The sequence below is a fragment of the Equus quagga genome, chromosome 16 (assembly GCF_021613505.1).
Source record: "Equus quagga isolate Etosha38 chromosome 16, UCLA_HA_Equagga_1.0, whole genome shotgun sequence".
NCBI lineage: Eukaryota > Metazoa > Chordata > Mammalia > Perissodactyla > Equidae > Equus > Equus quagga.
In genome coordinates, this window is record NC_060282.1 from 29,603,410 (window position 1) to 29,623,505 (window position 20,096).

General features: G+C 40.1%; 1 protein-coding gene across 1 annotated transcript in view; it reads left to right on the plus strand.

The window, feature by feature from the left end:
• The first annotated feature begins 5,457 nt into the window (after window positions 1-5,457).
• The window catches only part of SYBU (syntabulin), a 107,058-nt gene continuing 92,419 nt past the window's right edge, over window positions 5,458-20,096 (plus strand). The window contains exon 1 of the mRNA XM_046641973.1: window positions 5,458-5,497. Within this exon, the coding sequence (XP_046497929.1) occupies window positions 5,473-5,497 (25 nt within the window). The 5' untranslated portion in view covers window positions 5,458-5,472. The remainder of the gene's footprint in view (window positions 5,498-20,096) is intronic.

Below are 20,096 nucleotides of genomic sequence, written 5' to 3' on the forward strand. Positions count from 1 at the left end.
CGTTCCGCTTTGGGGGCCCAAGGTTCTCCAGCTTGCATCCTGGGTGTGGACCTACACATCACTTGGCAAGCCATGCTGTGGCAGGCATCCCACAGATGAAGTAGAGGAAGATGGGCATGGATGTTAGCTCAGGGTCAGTCTTCCTCAGCAAAAAGAGGAGGACTGGTGGCAGATGTTAGCTCAGGGCTGATCTTCCTCAATAAATAAATAAATAAGCAATGAAAAGATAAGCAAAAATAGGCTCTCAAGATAATTTCGAGAAGAAAATCTAAATTGAGTGATGGCTTTACACATATATCTTAAAAAGACAAATATGAAGCCATTATCATCTAAGTCCAGCTCAGAAGTTAGACACGTGATAATGAAAACCCTTTTCTGCAGAGGAGCTGCTAGTCTCTCCTCACACAACAGTCACTGGAACGGATTTGAGGCACACATTTGAGCCTTAGCAAAAGGAATAACTGTGTGGTCACCAACACCTTCATTTTAAAATGGCAGATATAACTGAAGCCTCAAAATGAGAAAAGATTCCCTATCCCCTTTGACAAGACACTGTTGCTATGGTGATGGTCTGCTAGCCTATGGCTGAGTAGCTTCTGGTGGCTTTAGTTTTGGGGGGATAAGCTAAGATATGTTTGAACCACCTTGCTTGCACAGCAACCTGATCAAAGAAAGCCCTTTATATTTAAGAATAAATTATCCACTTTTTGAAAACCTCCGTGGCTTGGAAGCCATCTATGTGATGAAGACTCTCAAATGTTTATATCCAGCCTCTGAGCTTCAGACTTCCACTCCAGAGCCCCATTTGGATGTCTGATCATTATCTGACATTTCCCATGAACAAAACAGAACTAATCATTTCTCCCATCCCCGTCCCAACCATCACCTCAACCACATCCTGCCTCATCAAAGTATACCGTACTCCCATCCACCAGTTATTCAGAACAAAAACCTTGGCATCATCTTCATATAACCTATTTTAACTTCCTTAAAGCACTTATCAGTGCCTGAAAGGATCGTGTTTGTTCACATATCTTTTGCCTGACTCTCTCCTTAGAATATCAGATCTTGCAGAGCAGGATGCAAACTGTTTACTCCAACACTTCATTCCCAGCATCTAAAACAGTGCCTGATATATAGTAGGTATTCAATACATATTTATTGACTGACTCTGCCTAGTCCTACGGTACCACTTTCTTATTTTAGAATGTTCAACAATATTCCTAGGGATGTGATGTGACTGCAGGCAATTTACTTTCTCTGGGCATTTGTTTCCTCATTTGTAAAGTGAGGGAAATTAATCTCTAAATTTTCCATTTATGCTAAAAGTTCATGACTTTGTGATCAAAGCTTATTTAAATTACAATATATTCCTTTTCCACTTACTTCACCATGTAATTTCCCTTTAGCTGTTTTGTTATGGTCATGTACAATAATGTATACACAGTTATAGTTCTCAAAGAACTTTTGTTTCCATTATTTCCTTTGACACCTCAGACTCCTGGAGCATTGTACTTATTCCTTCTGTTTTAGTTCTATAGTGAAGTTTACTTAGTTTATTACTTAGTTTAGTTCTATAGATCAAGAGCTACAGGCTCAGAGAGTGTATATGTGCTGCTCAAATTCACCTTGCCTCTCATTTCACTAAACGTATCTGTTATGAATAAAAGTTGTTGTCTTGGCTAATACTTTAAATATTTTTATGGTCATATAAAATTCATCATCATATGTGTGGTTTGAGGGAGTCTAACATGGTTCTACTGTCTTCCCAAGGCTTTTGATTAGACTCGAGCCCAGCCCTTTCTATAGGAAAAGAGAAAGCTACTGGCATGTTTGAGTTGAGTGGACAAAAGATGACCAAAACTCCCTGTCCATCCTGCAGTAGCATTTAGTATTTGACTTATTCCTTTGAGTGAAGGCAGGGCTCCAGAAAGCTCTACAGTGAATAGGAATACAGAGTAATCAGAAATATTTGGGTTCAAATCCCCACTCCACCATTTACTAGCTGTGTGACTGTAAGCGAGTCGTGGATCTTCTTTTCTTCATCAATAAAGTGTACGAATAACTACTTCTTAACAAAAACGTAATAATTTAGACTGTGTAAATTGGTGCCTGGGATATAGAACACACTCAGCAAATCTGAGCTCCTCTCCAACCTGGTAACTTGGAGGAGAAACATATCAACCTAGTCACACTGTAACAAACAAGCTGTAAGGAAATGGAAAGAGGAAAAGGGAAAACAAGATAGGTCTGGAATATGGTACTCAGTAAATGTTGCTGAATGAATAAATTAATTACACACAGGTAGTAGCTCTACTTATTTTGATGAAAGCAGGGAAGAACTAAACTTCAAATATTCTTAGCCCAAGACAATTACAGTTTAGCCCCCCCAAAAAGAAAGGTTGACATTTCTTTGCAATCACTTTAACTGAATTTGTTTTCCTTTAACTTTGAGTTTCTTATAGCACCATGTGGCTTCTGGGCACCATTTGAACCTTCCTATTTGTGAGCTAGTTATTTAACATTATTCTCAAGTCTAGAAAAATCAACAGAGAATTTTCTCTAGTCTAGAATCTAGGAAGAAACAAGCAGGTAAGAAAGAAAGATTTTTTAGTAGCCATGAGGAATGAGCCCTGGCTTGGAAACACATGGGTTTTGGGAAGTTGGGTGCCAGACAGAAGAAACAAGGAACTCAAACACTGAGGGAGCGTGATTGATACAACATCTCAAAGGCTAGATGAGACAATCTTTTAAAGTCCCTTCAATCTCCAAGATTCTATAAACCTCCTGGTTTAAACTTTACTCCTAAAATGAATTCAACAACAGTTTCTACAATTACACTGCATTCTTGCAATGTGTCCAGGAAAGAGTGAGTCCAGCAGTTTGTGCTCATAGTTGTCTAGAGATATTTTTGTGTTCTTAATTTCCGAAGGTCATTTTATAGAAGACGCGTTGTGGAGGACGTATATTGACAATGAATCGGAAACTAAACTCCAAGGGACAAGCGCCTCCTTTTGTTCCCCAGCAGTCAACACTGTGCCCATTCACACTGATGAAAACCATTCCGAACAAGATTTCCCTCTCTCTTCCTCCATCCTCTAATCCACTTGGTGCTGCCCACTCAGGAACTCCTCATCAGTACCAAGCCACCCTTCTCTCTTCCCCACTGAACTACTCTCATACTCACCCCACCCCACCTCACCTCAACACACACACACACACACACACACACACACACACACACACAATCCCAGTGCTCTGAAGGCTTCGGAATAAAAATCTAATGACGTTTCCTTCCAAATAGGTTGGAATCCCTGTTTTAAAGGAAGCTGTAAAATTGCAAGGACAGGAGCCTGCTTATCCTTAAAGCCAGTAGGCTTACATTCCCATGGCACTTTACACGCACTTTTTTTTTAGCTTCACAACAATCTTTTAAAGAACTAAGAGGGATTCAAAGGGAACAATCTAGGAATATCTGATGCAGAGGGCCTTGAAGCTTGGATTATGCATAGAAGGAAGAGAGAAAACCAAATTCCTAGGACACAATTCCAAGAGACCATGAGATAGTTGGTGAAGGAAAAGAAGGTGCAGACAGCAGATCTGACAGGAAGCCAAAGGGGTGGATTTATCTCCGTTGACCGTCCAAGGGGGGCTTAAACTCACTGGCTGGACCTTGGATGAGGCCAGGAGGTGGGAGGAGGCAAGGTATATACTAATACCTAGTAATGTCAAGATTTGGTGAAAGAAGAATTTTTGATGTGATGGGGTTCCATTATGATATGAATCTGCATTTTTAATGGAGGAGGGGGTTTCCAAGATTTAAAACACACCAGAGAGAAGAAATCTTAGAGTCTGAGCCTTATGATCAGAGAAGGGGAGAAGGGATGACCAGAGGAAAATGAGCTGGAACAACAGAATAAAACATTTCATGCATTTAATATGTGCCAAGTTAAGTAATGTGAGACTGCTGGGTTTCAACTGTGTAAACTTTGCGGGGTGAAGTTCTCACACACATAAACAGAAGTCTGTTGTACTTTAAGCTGACTGTGTGTGCTAAACTCTGGTGCACAGGGTGAGAAGGGGAGCCAGGAAAAGAAGAGGGTCAGCGTGAGGACAGGGATGCTGTTCTCCAAAAGCGGTCTTCTGTACAGAAAGCTCCTTTTTGGGGTAAAAATGAGGATTAATCTAAAAGTAAGCAGATAACATAACAGTTAGAAACTCACCCGGAACAGCCTTTAGCCTGACCGTGGTGGCTGCTCTTTGACCCTTAGCTATGCTAGGACAGATGCAACCATTTGCATCATGAAGGTCTTTAGTAAAACTGAATGCTCTTGACGGGGCCTCTTGGGCCTCTGGCAATTCTGAGGGAAGAAAGTGTCTTTCCACCAATCTCCAGAAACCCACCTCCCCAGAAAAGCAGGTAGTGGGGCTGAGGAATTAGTGTTGCATTTGGACTAGCAAACTAGAACCGTTTTCTTTCCAGTTCTGAGGTTTCCTTCAGCCTTATCGAAAGTCAATACAAATTATATCTACATTGCATTTGCTATTAAAGAAGTCTGGAGTATTGTATTTTGTTTTTTAAACCCAATCGCCATTTTCTCCTGAGAGCTAGAAAGTAAATGACTACGTGCATCCCCACGATTAGGAAATTCAGAGGCACCTTGTTTAGAGGAGGCGCCCAATGTCACTGGTAAAGTCAGAAAGAACTTGCGGCTGCAGGTAAGTCTTCCTCTCCAGTTTTGGGCGGTGCCTCCTTAGCTGCCCCTAGACAGACAGGCTGTGGTCATCAGAAGAGTTTTCCCAGGGAGGGACAGACCTAAAGGGCACCTCAGGTGCACGCTGCGGTTTTCTGTGGTTTGCATCACCAGCGGGGAGACAGCGTCTTCGTTAGCTGCGGTGAGTGGAGACCGCCAGCGGACTCCGGCCCCAGGCCCGCAGCGGCCCCGGGTCTCCGGGCAGGAGCGAGAAGGGGGTCTGCGCCGCAGATCCTCCGCCCTTGGCCATCCCCCCAACCCTGAGTCTCTGCAGTGCGCCGCCCCCGCCCCCAGCGGCTCCTGGAAACAGAGCGTGCAGCGCCAGCAGCGGGGGCCCTGGCGACAGGGACGGAGCCTGCAGATCGGAAACCCCGGGAGCAGGACCTTGGAGCCCTTGGCGCGCGGCCTTCCCCGCTGCGTCCCTGCACCCCACCTACTGGTGCCGGCCCTTTGGGCCCCCGCCTTTCTCCCTACTCCGTGCGCAACCCCGGCCGCGCTCCAGCGGCTGCGGAGGCCGAGGGGCCGCAGGGACCCGAGGTGCGGGTGGCGAAGGCACCACGTGTCCGGCCCGGGCTGGCGCGGGCGGAGCGGGCCGAGCCCGACTCCCCGAGCCTGAGCGCACAACTGCGGCGGCGCCGGGGCTCGTCCGCACCCGACCCCGACCCAGCGAGGCCACGGCCACACGGGCGCGCGCAGATGCCTCCTCCTGGACGGCGCGATGGGGCCCTTCCAGCAGAGAAAGGGTAAGACCGGGCGTCTGTGCGGGCTCTGCTGCATGTGCCCGCAGGCACTGGCGGACCACCGATCCTTGCGGTCCAGTGAGGGCCGAGATGGGCGCTCGGGACCCCGGGACGGCCCCTTCCAGGGCGTGCGGTTGTCCAGAGTGTTTCGGGACCCGCAGAAGGAGATCTTGGGAAATGGAGGCTCAGCAGAGGGAGCCTGAGGGGACGGCGTCCCTGATTGATTGGTTATTGAGATGGTTGGGCTGGACTCGTCGTTGCAACAGGCAAGGTTGACAAGGTCATTTGTTTTGGATCGCCCTTTACTAGTTGTCCTCGAGAGTCGGGCTTAGAAATGGTGCCTTTTAATAAGGAAGGTTCAGTGAAGAATTCATGCTATCTAAAATGAAATCCTCAGGAGACAGCGCCAAAGACGTGGATGGTCCAAAGTCCCCAAAGGACACTTTTCAAGTTTCTGCTTCCTCGGGGGATTTTTCGTACAGATTATTTGAGGTGGGGGCGGGGGGGGGGGGGACCCATTTTTCATCAATATGTTGTTGAAGGCCTCAGTTGATGAGCTCCAAACATCCTCCTGCTGGGTGGCTTCAAAATGAGTGAATTGTAGAGAGAAAAAGATCTGTAAGCTTAAATTGGTGCCAGGGAAGAAATTCTTAAAGGTTTAAATGGAAGGAGTCACTGGGGGAAAACTGCTTGTTCTCCCCTGTCGAGCAAGTAGTGACGTAAAGGAAAGCAGGAAACCCCTCTGCTAGTTTCCTTGCGGGTCCTCTGACCCCAGACTCTGGGCAGCGGAAGCCAAGAGCGGCTCCAATGTCTGAATCTCCTTTCTCAGAAAACGGCCAAATTTGAACCCCACAGTTCAGAATCTTCACCTTACAGTTTCTGCTGCAGCATCACCAGCTCAGATACTTGGCCAGGCACATTTTCGGGATGTTTGCTTTTTCCTCCCCAAAAGGTGCCCTTGGGGACAAAGGAAGTAATGGCAGGGCCAAGTTGTCTCCACCTGTACATTTGGGAGAACAGTAGTACCTGTCACCTTGCGAGATGGGTTCAAGTGAAATCATTTTTTTACTTGCTTTAGATTTTAGAGGAGCGATGTATTATCATAATGCAGCTTTTGGTTACCTAAGTTATTTGACAATGTCGCTGTTTTAATGCAGAATACATTTAAAACACTTCAATCCTTGTTGATCTCCACATATTTAAATCATATTTTATTAACTTGGTTTGCATTTAATGGTCTTTAAAGTGGTATCATAAATGAGAGTAAATAACTGTATGAGTTGTTAAATGGTGGTGTCCTAAAAAAAATAGTCTTAACCTGCTTTTTTTGTTGTTGTTTGCTGAGGAAGATTCATCCTGAGCTAACATCTGTTGCCAATCTTCCTCATTTTTTTTTGCTTGAGGAAAATTAGCCCTGAGCTAACATCTGTGCCAGTCTTCCTCTATTTTGTATGTGGGTCGCTGCCACAGCATGGCTGACTAGTGATGTAGGTCACCCCCAGGATCTGAACCCACGAACCTGGGCCACCAAAGCAAAGCCTGCCAAACTTAACCACTAAGCCGAGGGACCAGCCCCAAACCTACGTTTTTCTACATGAACTACTGAGGCTGGCAGAGAGTGAGTTGTCCAGGGGTGTGAATTAGCCAGTGGCAAACTTAGAACCAGCCATCTCTTCACACCCAGTCCTGTGGCTTTTTCGTATTTTAGTAAAAGTATGTAAGAAATAAGCATAGAAGAGTAATTTTACAAGCTAATGATTGGCTGGGCTTAAAAATGGGATGAAGGGGTCTGTGACTATAAAGGAGAAGCATGAGGGAGATCTTTGTGATGATGGAATGGCTGTGTATCATGATTGTGATGATGGTCATATGAATCTACACATGTGGTAAAATGTCATAGAGCTATACACACACATTGCATTAATGTCAATTTCCTAGTTTTGATATTGTAGTACTTTATTATTTTTTTATTTAATTAATTTTTTATTGAAGTAACATTGGTTTATAACATTATATAAATTTCAGGTATATATCATTATATTTCAACTTCTACTTACTGCATAGACTATTTCATCTTCACCACCCAAAGTCTAATTGCCATCAGTCACCATACAAATGTGCCCTTTTACCCCTTTCACTCTCCCCGTACCCTCTTCCCCACTGGTAACCACCAGTCTAATTTCTCTATCTATGTATTTGTTTGTTATTGGTGATTTTTTATCTTTCACATATGAGTGAAATCATACGATATTTGGCTTCTCTATCTGACTTATTTCACTTAACATAATACCCTCAAGGTCCCTCTGTGTTGTTGCAAATGGCAAAATTTCATCTATTTATGGCTGAATAATATTCTATTGTATATATATGCTACATTTTCTTTATCTATTCATCTATTGATGGGCACTTACGTTGCTTCCAAATCTTGGCTATTGTGAATAATGCTGTAATGAGCATAGGGTGCATATATCTTTTCGAATTAGTGTTTTCATGTTCTTTGGATAAATACCCAGAAGTGGAATGGCTGGATCATAAGGTAGTTCTATTTTTAATCTTTTGAGAAATCTGCATACTGTTTTCCATAGTGGCTGTACCAGTTTACATTCCCACCAGCAGTGTATGAGGCTTCCCTTTTCTACACATGCTCTCCAACACTTGTCATTTCTTGTCTTTTTAATAATAGCCATTGTGATGGATATGAGGTGGGATATCTCGTTGTGGTTTTGATTTGCATTTCCCTAATGATTAGTGATGTTCAGCATCCTTTCTTGTGCCTGTTGGCCATCTTGGAAAAATGTCTGCTCAGATCTTTTGCCCACTTTTTTTTTTTTTTTTTGAGGAAGATTAGCCCTGGGCTAACATCTGCCGCCAATCCTCCTCTTTTTGCTGAGGAAGACTGGGCCTGAGCTAACATCCATGCCCATCTTCCTCTACTTTATATGTGGGATGCAATCCGCACCCAGGATCCAAACTGGCAAACCCTGGGCCGCCGAAGTGGAATGTGCAAACTTAACCACTGTGCCACCTGCCCAGCCCCTCTTTTGCCCATTTTTTAATGGGGTTGTTTGGTTTTTTGTTGTTGAGATATATGAGTTCTTTATACATTTTGCATGTTAAACCCTTATCAGGCATATGATTTGCAGATATCTTCTCCCAGTTGTTAGGTTGTCTTTTTATTTTGTTGATAGTTTCTTTTGCCATGCAGAAACTTTTTAGTTTGATGTAGTCCCATTTGTTCATTTTTTCTTTTGATAGAGATTGTGTTGAATCTATAGATTGCTTTAGGAAATATGGACATTTTAACTATGTTAATTCTTCCAATCCATGAGTATGGAACATCTTTCATTTCCTTGTGTCTTCTTCAGTTGGTTTCAACATGTTTTATAGTTTTCAGTGTACAGGTCTTTCACTTCCTTGGTTAGATTTATTCCTAAGTATTTTATTCAGAGTTTTTATCATAAATGGATGCTGTATCTTGTCCAATGCTTTCTCTGCATCTATTGAGATAATCATGTGATTTTTACCCTTCATTTTGTTAATGTGGTGTATCATGTTGATAGATTTGCAGATGTTGAACCATCCCTGCATCTCTGGAATAAATCCCCCTTGATCATGGTATATGATCCTTTTAATGTGCTGCTGTAATCAATTTGCTAATATTTTGTTGATGGTTTTTACATTGATATTCATCAGTGATATTGGCCTGTAATTTCTTTTTTTGTGTTGTCTTTGTCATATAGTACTTTAGTTATATAACTTATAATCACTGGGGGAAACTGGGTGAAGGGTACGTGGGTCTTCTCTGTACTATCTTTGCATCAGAGTGGAGTATCAAGTATATTTAGCTCTGCCAAAGGTAGAAGCTATATTTGCTTTTTATTCTATAATTTATGGTAATGATTATTCAAATTATCTCCAGTCCTATGGATGTGAACTTTTCAGTCTCTCTTATCAGAGTATGTTAACTCAGTTTGCTTAAACTCTGTGGCATCTGGTTTGGTGTAGAAATCCCTTTGAAAAAAATCCATGGATGAGAAACCTTTGCGTTCTCAAAGTGAATTTTAAAAAACTATATGAGCTGGACCTTCAGAGCCAGTCTTCCTCAGCAAAAAGAGGAGGATTGTCAGCAGATGTTAGCTCAGGGCTAATACTCCCCCTCAAAAAAAACCAATTATATAAGCAAAGATAGGTAGATGAATCTGGAAGGACCACAGCAGCATTCCTAAAAATACTTTCAAGGAACTTTGCTTCTGCTGGTTCCAAAGTGAACTTTTATGACCATCAAACCTCAGTGAGAATGTTCACTCAACAGACAGGAAAGAAACAACATTTTGTATATATATAACAACATGTGGCTTACAAAAGCATTCTTCAGGGCCGTGATTATTTTTTTATTTAAACAACCTATTTACAAGCATTAAAATGATCCATTGCTTGTTGCTCTGTTTTTAACTTTGTTTCTCAAGAAACATTGGCATGCCTCTTGTACAATTGAAAACTATCTTCCTAGACCTTACCTACTAGCAAGATCCAGATTTGAGAGAAAAGAATATTAATTCTTTGACCATGACTGAATCGATATAAGGAAAAATAAACTCAGTCACAAACTGAATTCCCCAGTTATTTCTGGCCCTTTGTTTTTAAAAACCTGAAATACTTACAAAATCAGATGGGATTATTTTTAATACTCAGTAATTTTTAAAAATCATTTTTCTTACCCTATTATCGATACAGATAGAAAACCAAGAAATTGGATTAGAATAGACTCATTCGTAGGTCTCTCACAAGACTTTACCATGTTTGCCCCCTCATTTTGGAATCAGTCTGCCATGGCCTGATTTAAAAACAAATTCAAGGTGTTTTTCCCCAGGGGAGTCCTAATGATGTTGGAATGACCACTACCACGTGGCAGATGATTTCATCCTCTTCTCTACTTTATTTAAGTTTGTGGAAGGCTGATTAAAAATAAGGTAGGACGTGTGGGCTGCTGAGTCATCAAGTATTCAACAAGTGGGCGCCTGTGGAGTGCCGCTATCTATCCCAGCTTACACCTCTTGACTCTATATCCCGTCTGGTTTAGCATTTTGCCCCAGAGAAATGGCAGGTGCATAATAAATATTTCAGAAAGAAAATTTAAATTAATGAATAATTGTATGAGCTAACACCACCTATTTGTCATGGTGTAAAGTGCTTTTCATCCAAAGTAATTTCATGTCTTATGCTGAATGGATACGAAGGCTCCAGAATGAAGAGAGTGCACAAAGAGACACATTCATAGAACGCCCATATAACTTAACGTCCAAACTGGGGCAAATAGAGAATGCAGATTCCATAAGGGCAGAGGGTTTCATGCTATTGTATTACCAGAGCCTAGAACAATGCTTGGTAATAGTATATTTTTAATAAATATTTTCAAATGAATGAGTGAATAAAAGAAGACATGTATATACATATAAGTGTATTGACACTTATGAGAAAATATTAACATTAAATTCAGAATTCAGGGGCTAGCCCCGTGGCCAAGTGGTTAAGTTCGTGCGCTCCGCTGCAGGCGGCCCAGTGTTTCGTTGGTTCGAATCCTGGGCGCGGACATGGCACTGCTCATCAAACCACGCTGAGGCAGCGTCCCACATGCCACAACTGGAAGGACCCACAATGAAGAATATACAACTATGTACCGGAGGGCTTTGGGGAGAAAAAGGAAAAAAATTAAATCTTTAAAAATAAATAAATAAATAAATAATTCAGAATTCAGCTCCAGGTTATTTTTTCCATGTGGTCTTGTGAATTGCCAAATTGTATTTAAGGTGAGTAGTTCTAGTGTAAGGGCAGCCCATTCCATCGCTGGCAAGATCCAATTGTCCTTATATTGAGAATAAATTTGAACTCACATAATTGCAATGCCTCTACTGTCACCCAGCCAGAAGTTCTTGATAATGACATTATGTGAAACCTTGCCAGATGCGTCATCGAGGTCCACGTGCTCTGCCTCGTGTTCCAAGCTAGCAGCCTAGGGGCCGGACTCAGTCTACAGATGTATTTTGTTTTGTTTTAAAAATCCAGGGAGTATTCGTTAATAAAAGGATGCAGTTAAATTTTTTAAAATCAAGAGGATTCACATAAAAATCCCAGGTTTCTGGCTTCCCTGGGAAAATCAATTAAAGCTGATAAGTGGTAGCTGGAGCACAACTTCTTCTGTTCAGAGTCCTCATTAGCATTCCATTTGCTGGTACACTGGGCCACTTAGATCATTTATGTTAATGGCCTGGTCTACGTAAACTTCTGAGTTTGTGACTTCCATCCTGACCACTTCTCAGATTTACTAGTCTTAACCCAATCTGTAAAATAAAAAAAAAGACAAAGAAGCTAGGCTTGCTAAGTTATTCTTTGGAGCCCAAGCTGATCTCTAAATTTAATCCCTTTTTTTCCTTTTCTAAGTGCTCAGAAACCATCTTTTTCTGAATTTGTGCAAGAATATTGCCCAATATTTCATTTCAGTCTCACCAAACCATGTTTTAGAGAGTCTCCCTTCTCTCTAATTTTTGAAAATCAGAACTTTATGCTTCATTCCTAGATTTCCACCCTCTTGGCATCTCTCTTCATCTCCAGATTCTTCAAAGACATGAACATTGTTATCATAACCCGATTTGTAAAAGGTGAGATTATAAAGCCCAGGACATAATTTGTCTGTCAAGTGAACTAAATGCCTTAGAGGAAGCTGGTAGCATTACTAGGTCTGAGCTTTGGTCTCCTTTACTGAGTTTTGTTCCATCCTTTTTAGTTGGAGATCATTTTACTTGATAGACAAGCAAAAGAGTAGCTACAAAGTTCTGTCTTCTCTTAGTCATCCATCAGTCTAAAGAGAACTGCAACAAGTAGTGAGTTTATACTTTCTCTTCTTCCTTCAAAAGTAATTAAAGTGAATATTTTTCTCATTCTTAATATTTTTGAAAGTCATAGTTCAAAAATAGATTCCAGTCTTCCTAAGACAATGAACCAAAGTTTTGCTGTATTAAGTATTCCTGGGAACAGGACCTTGGATTTTTCAGTTTTTCACATGAATAGTAATAGTATTTATTATCATATTTATTTCAGATTTTAGATTGATTAAACACCACCATTTTGTCTGATACACAGTGATGATGTGAAGGAGACATTACAAAGTAAGAATATCTTGAATGACCCTGAGGTTGAATCTGCGAGATGAGTACTGGAAAGAAAGGAAGTGACAATTTATCTATTTCTCTGAAACTATGGAATAAAATATGAATTTAATCACAGAAGTGCACATATTTTCTTATTCCCTGAAGAAAACTGCAAACCTTTGGTGACCCAACCAAAGACAGTTATCTGAGTTTAAAACCATAAAAATCAATTTAAATTCAACTTACTAACAGTGAGTATTTCTTCCCCAAGGGCAGAGCTGACATCTTTTGTAGTACAAATGAAGAATGGGGTGGAAGGTAATATTAACCTGTCCTCTCCCTTCCTTCTTGGTTTAACCTGTACCCAGGGAAACTCAATTCATAATTTCATCAATTTCACACCATTAATACACATTAAATTAACCTTAAAAGGTGTGGTATAATAGTCTGAGTGGTAGGAGCCATTAAATCTGACACTTAAATGCGTTTATCACAGTGATGCATGTCTTTAAAAGGGCCATTATGTTTTCCCTTAAGATAGAGGGGATTTGAAAACGTAAACTTTATAGTATCCAGTTGAACATTCTTTAGTATTCATTTGGTCCTTAAAACATATTAAAATGGAAGATGGCTACAATAAAGTTATTTCTTGTGTTTTAACCTAAGAGGAACGTTTCCTGCTCCCAAGAGAAAGGCTGACTGCTTTCGGTGCTTTTGTCCATGGTACTGAAACTGGCTCTTCCTCAGTGGCCCCACTACAGGGTCAGATAGAGGGGGGACAAAAGGATTGACATTTATTCCAGTTAATGACCTATAAGAATATGAATATTGACTTAGAAGTGAATGTATTGTTTGACTTTATAATCAATGTCACAAGAAAATTTCCACAGATTGCATGTTTGTGTTTTTGAATAATGTGCAACATGGAGTCTGAACTGGCAAACATTTGCTTTTAAGATATTTGAAGTACAACTTGGGAATTTGCATCATTTTGTTCCTACATGTCCTTTATTTATTAATATATACCAAGCAATGATATTTAACAATTGTCAATTTTTACTTGTTTTCCAAAAACTCTTTATTTTGGATTTTCTCGGGCCCATATTAATGCTTTCTCTCTTTGACTTGTTTTATATTCCTCCAATACAATGAGAAACAGTGTTTAAAATGATCTGAAATTAAATTTCTCGTATACTTTGAAACGTATCCTGTTAACACATGAATAAATTACACTATTAGGCTTTTTTCCCTCTTCTTGGCTTTAACTTTTTTATAATATTTTCCATCCCATTATGCTATGCCTTGATCTATATTTCCCTGCCCTAAGGAATTTCTTTCTCTTTTACACTACCTGCTTTTATCTGCCAATGAAAATTTTGCACACCAGGGAGAAGAAAGAGGTGAAAAGAATTCAAACACACACCCTTGACTTCCTTAATGGACATTCACAAGAAGTGGAAAATTTCTTTTGTCAATGTCTCCAGTATATCTTTCAAAGGAGTTGTGGTAATATTAATGTGACTACAAATTTCCAACTGGTCAGATCTACACATTCACTGTGTGGTTTGTTTTATTAGTATACTAGGGAGGTTTCATCTCTGGGACTTATTTTCTCCCTATCAGGATATTTAAGCTGGAAGCTTTGTCGGACTGCATCAGCGTTCCCTGAGCAAGCAGTCACGCAAACTGCGATTTTAGCATTAGCATTCTAGCTAGAACAAAGGGAGGCACCCAGAAGCACCACACACCAGTGCAGATTCCTCTGGCTTCCCTTTCAAGGGAAGCTACAGCCATCTAACTCTTGGGTTCATTTAAACAAGTCTCCAACCCTTGGCTCCAGAACTGAATCCTCACATAGCTCTTTATCTTTGCCTGAGACAGTGATTTTTGATTACTTCTCCTTCCCGATAGGTAAGTTTGCTTGCGGTGATGAGGGAGGAATATTTGTTTGCTCAGGGGTTCTATTTTTGTCAAAGATTGGTCATAAAAATATTAAGGAAGATGTGGTTAACTAAACCATATTTTGGAAAATGTTGCTGATTTTTCCAGAGGAGCCTAGTTTGGGAGTTGAAAGGGATCTGGAGAAAATCTGTTCCCAAGTGAGCATTTAAACAGCAAACAAGTTACACTGGCTGATTCAGGATTCCTGCAAAAATATTACAAAATACGTTTTATAAAAACTAACCCTATGGGGCCAGCCCAATTGTGTAGTGGTTAAGGCCACTCACTCTGCTTCTGTGGCCCAGGGTTCATGGGATTGGACCCCAGGTGTGGACCTACACACCATTCATTGAGCCATGCTGAGGTGGCGTCTCACATACATAATAGAGGAAGATTGACACAGATGTTAGCTCAGCGACAGTCTTCCTCAAGCAAAAAGAGGAAGATTACCAACGTATGTTAGCTAAGGGGCAATCTTCTTCACTAAAAAAAAATTTTTTTAAATTAACCCTAATTTGTCACTGTGGGAAAATGCAGCTTTTCTTTTTATAAAGCCGTACAAAACTGTTTCCTGTGTTATTCAGTATGAGTGTCTCTAATCTGGTTGACAAGGAGAGAACTGCTAACTACACTGGCATGTAGCCATTCTGACACTTGCCAGCGAGGTAACAGTTGACTGAGTGGTTGAGCTTCAGCGAGTCTCTATCCACCTTTTACTCTAGACTCGATAATTTTATACTGCAGGCTTTGCTTTAGAATGTAACTGAGAAATAATGCTCTGGATCTAGAAGCATTTTAATTAAATTAATTTGAATGTGATATGTTAGCTGTTTTGAGGTTGTACTCATGGAATGCTTCTGTAGCCCATGAGAGCTTATACATGTTCTCCTGGTTGGCAGTTGTCACAAATTAGAATTAAAGTGTCATATCCACTATTTAGTAGAAGTGCTGTATTATATTTTGCTAAACCATCTAGTATGCAGATTTTCAAGAATAGCTACCATGAATTCAACAGTCTAGTTTACAACTTGATGGAGACTCTTGCAAGTGAAACTGGATTTAAATATAAGTTTTTCTCTAGGCTCCAATCCCAGTTGGCATTACGTGGATGCCAATTAAACTCCCACCTCAGCAAGGAGGAAAGGGTTGTTGCCCACTGCCTTAAGGCAGCTTTCTCTCCAATGAGGCTTATACTGTTTTTGCAGAACTTCACAAATCTGTCCCAAAGTGACAGTGGTTATTGTTACTACCCAAGTTATCCTTTTGCCAGTAACATAGAGAGCTGCCATACCTGTGCTGTTCCTAATTCCTCACACCCACCTGCTGCCCCAAAGCTCATCTTATAAGAGGTCATGTGGGTACAATAACAAAGCAATTGCAGAAGATTAGTGCCCTTGTTGTGGATGGAAACTAAGAGCAATATTTTCCAACCTTAGCTGCACATTAGAATCACATGGGGGCCCCAAGCATCAGTATTTTTTAGTTTCCTAGGTCATTCTAAGATTTAGTCAAGGTTGAGACCCACTGCCTGAGAAAGAATTATCTCCCTGTGTAATTTTTTTTTTTTTTTTTGAGGAAGATTAGCCGTGAGCTAACTACTGCCAGTCCTCCTCTTTTTTGCTGAGGAAGCCTGGCCCTGAGTTGACATCCATGCCCATCTTCCTATACTTTATATGTGGGACGCCTACCAGAGCATGGCGTGCCAAGCGGTGCCATGTCTGCATCCGGGATCCGAACCGGCGAACCCCAGGCCGCCGAGAAGCGGACCATGCGAACTTAACCGCTGCGCCGTAGGGCCGGCCCTCCCTGTGTAATTTTTAAAAGCCATTTGCAACTGCTCTCCTCTCCACCCCAGGCAGCAATGTCAGCTACTGGAGTCATTTATCTACTTGTGAGAGAAGTAGGGACGTATCAATGTTGATTCAACAATCTTGAGTTACAGAGCATGACAAATAAAATTCATAGGGGTGCAAGTGTATTTAGCTTTGAGAATATAAAGCAAGATGTTTTATCTAAATGGTGATGTATTTGGAGTAAGGTATGGAAAAGTAAAATTTTTAAAAGTATTTAATTTTACTTTTTCATATCTCTGTATGCCTACAACTAAATATAAAAAGTGGCGTTTGAGGAGCTAAGAACAAACAATGGAGAAAGGAAAGTCTCAATCAATCAATGGTGTTGGGAAAACTGAACAGCCACATGCAAAAGAATGAAAGTAGATCATTATCTTTTGCCATACACAAAAATAAACTCAAAATGGATTAAAGACTTGAAGGTAGGACCTGAAACCATAAAACTTCTAGAAGGAAATATAGGCAATACACTCCTTGACATCAGTCTGAAAAGGATCTTTTTGAATACCATGTCTACTCGGACAAGGGAAACAAAAGAAAAAATAAACAAGTGGGACTTCATCGGACTAAAGAGCTTCTGCAAGGCAAAGGAAACCAGGATCAAAATGAAAAGACAATCCACCAACTGGGAGAAAATATTTGCAAATCATATATCCAACAAGGGGTTAATCTCCATAGTATATAAAGAACTCACACAACTGAACAACAAAAAAACAACCTGAACAAAAAATGGGCAGAGGATATAAACAGACATTTTTCCAAAGAAGATATACAGATGGCCAATAGGCACATGAAAGTATGTTCATCATTACAAATAATCAGTGAAATGCAAATAAAACTACACTAAGATATCACTTTACATCCATTAGAATGGCTATAATCACCAAGACAAAAAATAGCAAATGTTGGAGAGGTTGTGGAGAAAGGAGAACCCTCATACACTGCTGGTGGAAATGCAAACTGGTGCAGCTACTATGGAAAACAGTATGGAGATTTGTCAAAAAATTAAAAATAGAAATACCATATGACCCAGCCATCCCACTGCTGGGTATTTATCCAAAGAACTTGAAATCAACGATTCAAAGAGACTTGTGCACCCCTATGTTCATTGCAGCATTATTCACAATAGCCAAGACATGAAAGCAACCCAAGTGCCCATTGACTGATGATTGGATAAAGAAGATGTGGTATATGTATACAATGGAATACTACTCAGCCATAAAAAGGATAAAATCATCCCATTCATAACAACATGGATGGACCTTGAGGGTATCATGTTAAGTGAAATACGTCAGACAGAGAAAGACAAACACCATATGATTTCACTCATATGTGGAAGATAACCAGACACACGGACAAAGAGAACAGTTTAATGGTTATCAGGGGGAAGGGGCTGGGGGGAGCATAAGGGGTGAAGGGATGCACTTATATGGTGACTAACCAATAACAATGTACAACTGAAATTTCACAGTGTTATAAACTATTATGACCTGAATTAGAAAAAAATGAGTGTTTGAGTTATTCAACAATGCTTATTACAGTTCTCCTCTCCCTGAGACCCACCTCAGCCTGCAGTTTGGAAAATACCCAAGCCCGTTTCCTCATCTAGAACAAGTGGCTGGTTTACTACTTTACTTAAAGGGTTATTGAAAGGGTCAATGGGGTAATGCAAGTTCAGGTGTCTAGCGTGGTGCCTGACACACAGCTGATGCTTAATCTAAGTTAGTTTTCCCCTTCCCTCTTGAGCTTATCAATTTTAACATTAAAACATCCCAGGTTAGAGACTAGCCCTATGGTGCAGTGGTTAAGTTCATGTGCTCCGCTTTCGCAACTCCGGGTTTGCTGATTCAGATCTTGGGCACAGACTTACACACCGTTTATCAAGCCATGCTGTGGAGGTTCCCCACGTATAAAGTAGAGGAAATGTTAGCTCAGAGCCAATCTTCCTCAGCAAAAGGAGAAGGATTGGCAGTGGATGTTAACACAGGGCTAATCTTCCTCAAAAAAAAAAGAATCCCAGGTTAACCTTCAGACAATGCATATGGACAAACACTTAGGTCCTAAATCTGTTGATTCTCTGTTTTTTAAAGTGAATTAATTCAAAGCTTTGCATAGAATATGATGTGTATTTCTTTGTAATTCATTTCAAAGTAATTAAGGAAATTCAAAGTAAGTAAGAAGTCACTCAGAAAATGCAAGTTTATTAATTTGCCTAATTGTTGTTAAAATAAGGAAAAGGAAATGACTAAAATGCATCCTTATTTTGGTAATGGTGGCAAATGTACTGCAGAAAGCATTTGAAAATGAGTTCTCTCATTTTTTTTAAAGTTTCCAGGGATTAATTTTTAAAGTGTCTTAAATTTTTTAGTTTTATGAACAACCATTACCATTTATTGACACAAGTTCTTTAAAAAGCTTCAACTCAAATCTTAACTCATATGTGTATAACTTGCCTCTATCCAACTGAATACATATTTCTAGTTCTTTCTTTTCTTTATCTTCCTTAACAGAGAGAGGAAGAAGAGATTTCCACCCTATATACTCTGAGATCTTAGCCAATTTAAATGTTGATATCAACTGACTACTGCCGGAGCAATCCACTAAATGCCAAACGACATGTTCTTAATTATACAGAAAATCCCATTCTCTCTTGGGTATCATGTCCACAGCTCAATTTATTAAGAAAATATTTGTCATTTTTAATCACATAACTTCTGGACATCAAGTTGTAAATCTCAATACAGAAATTACTTATGCTTTTTCTATTTCAGTTGAATTCTCGCTATTTTATATTTTGTGTATGAAATAGCTGATTCTGTGTTTTGAAATTAGCGTTAGACAACTGCTGTTGATATTGAGACCCCAGATTCTACGTTGCTCAACTAAAGTTTACTAAATGCACAGCAACCTTAAAATTACTTGCTTTTGCTACATTCCTTCTAATAATGATAACCAACTACATGAGAACTTAATTTATTTATGTCAGTAAATATTTTCCTGAGATAACAACTATGAATCTGTCTCAGATATATGCAGAAGTGAGGTGAAGAAAGAGGTTACTTCTAAAATTCATTTTTATTTCCCTGTTTTCTTTTTAATATTTCATTCCTTACTGAAATTATGTATATGGTTCAAGGAAAAAATATAATCTGATATTAAGGAAAAAGGTTTTCATTCCTATTCTTAAGTTACATAGTACATATTAACACCCAATTTATTAGTTCATTTTGACTTCATAAATGAGTTTTTCAAAAGGATTTACACTAATAACTCCTTTTTAATTCAAGTGGAGAGGAACAGGCTGTCCTCATTTTTATAATTAAATATTTATAAAGTACCCACAGCATCTTCAGTGCATATTAATTAAGTCATAGTCCTAAATCAGCTGTATATTCTTGCAAGCAGCATGAGTCCAAGTTATACAAGTAAATAAATAAGTGACATGAGTGCTCCCAAAATTGAATTAGAGATTTTATTTTGATGTTTCAGCGAATAATATTTCTGAAACCCGTAGAACACACTTATGTAGTTTGAAACTTTTCAAATGCTGTAATCACTATATTAATCAAAATTATTTTAGGGTGGGGCCGGCCCGGTGGCGCAGCGGTTAAGTTCACACGTTCCGCTTCTCGGCGGCCCGGGGTTCGCTGGTTCGGATCCCGG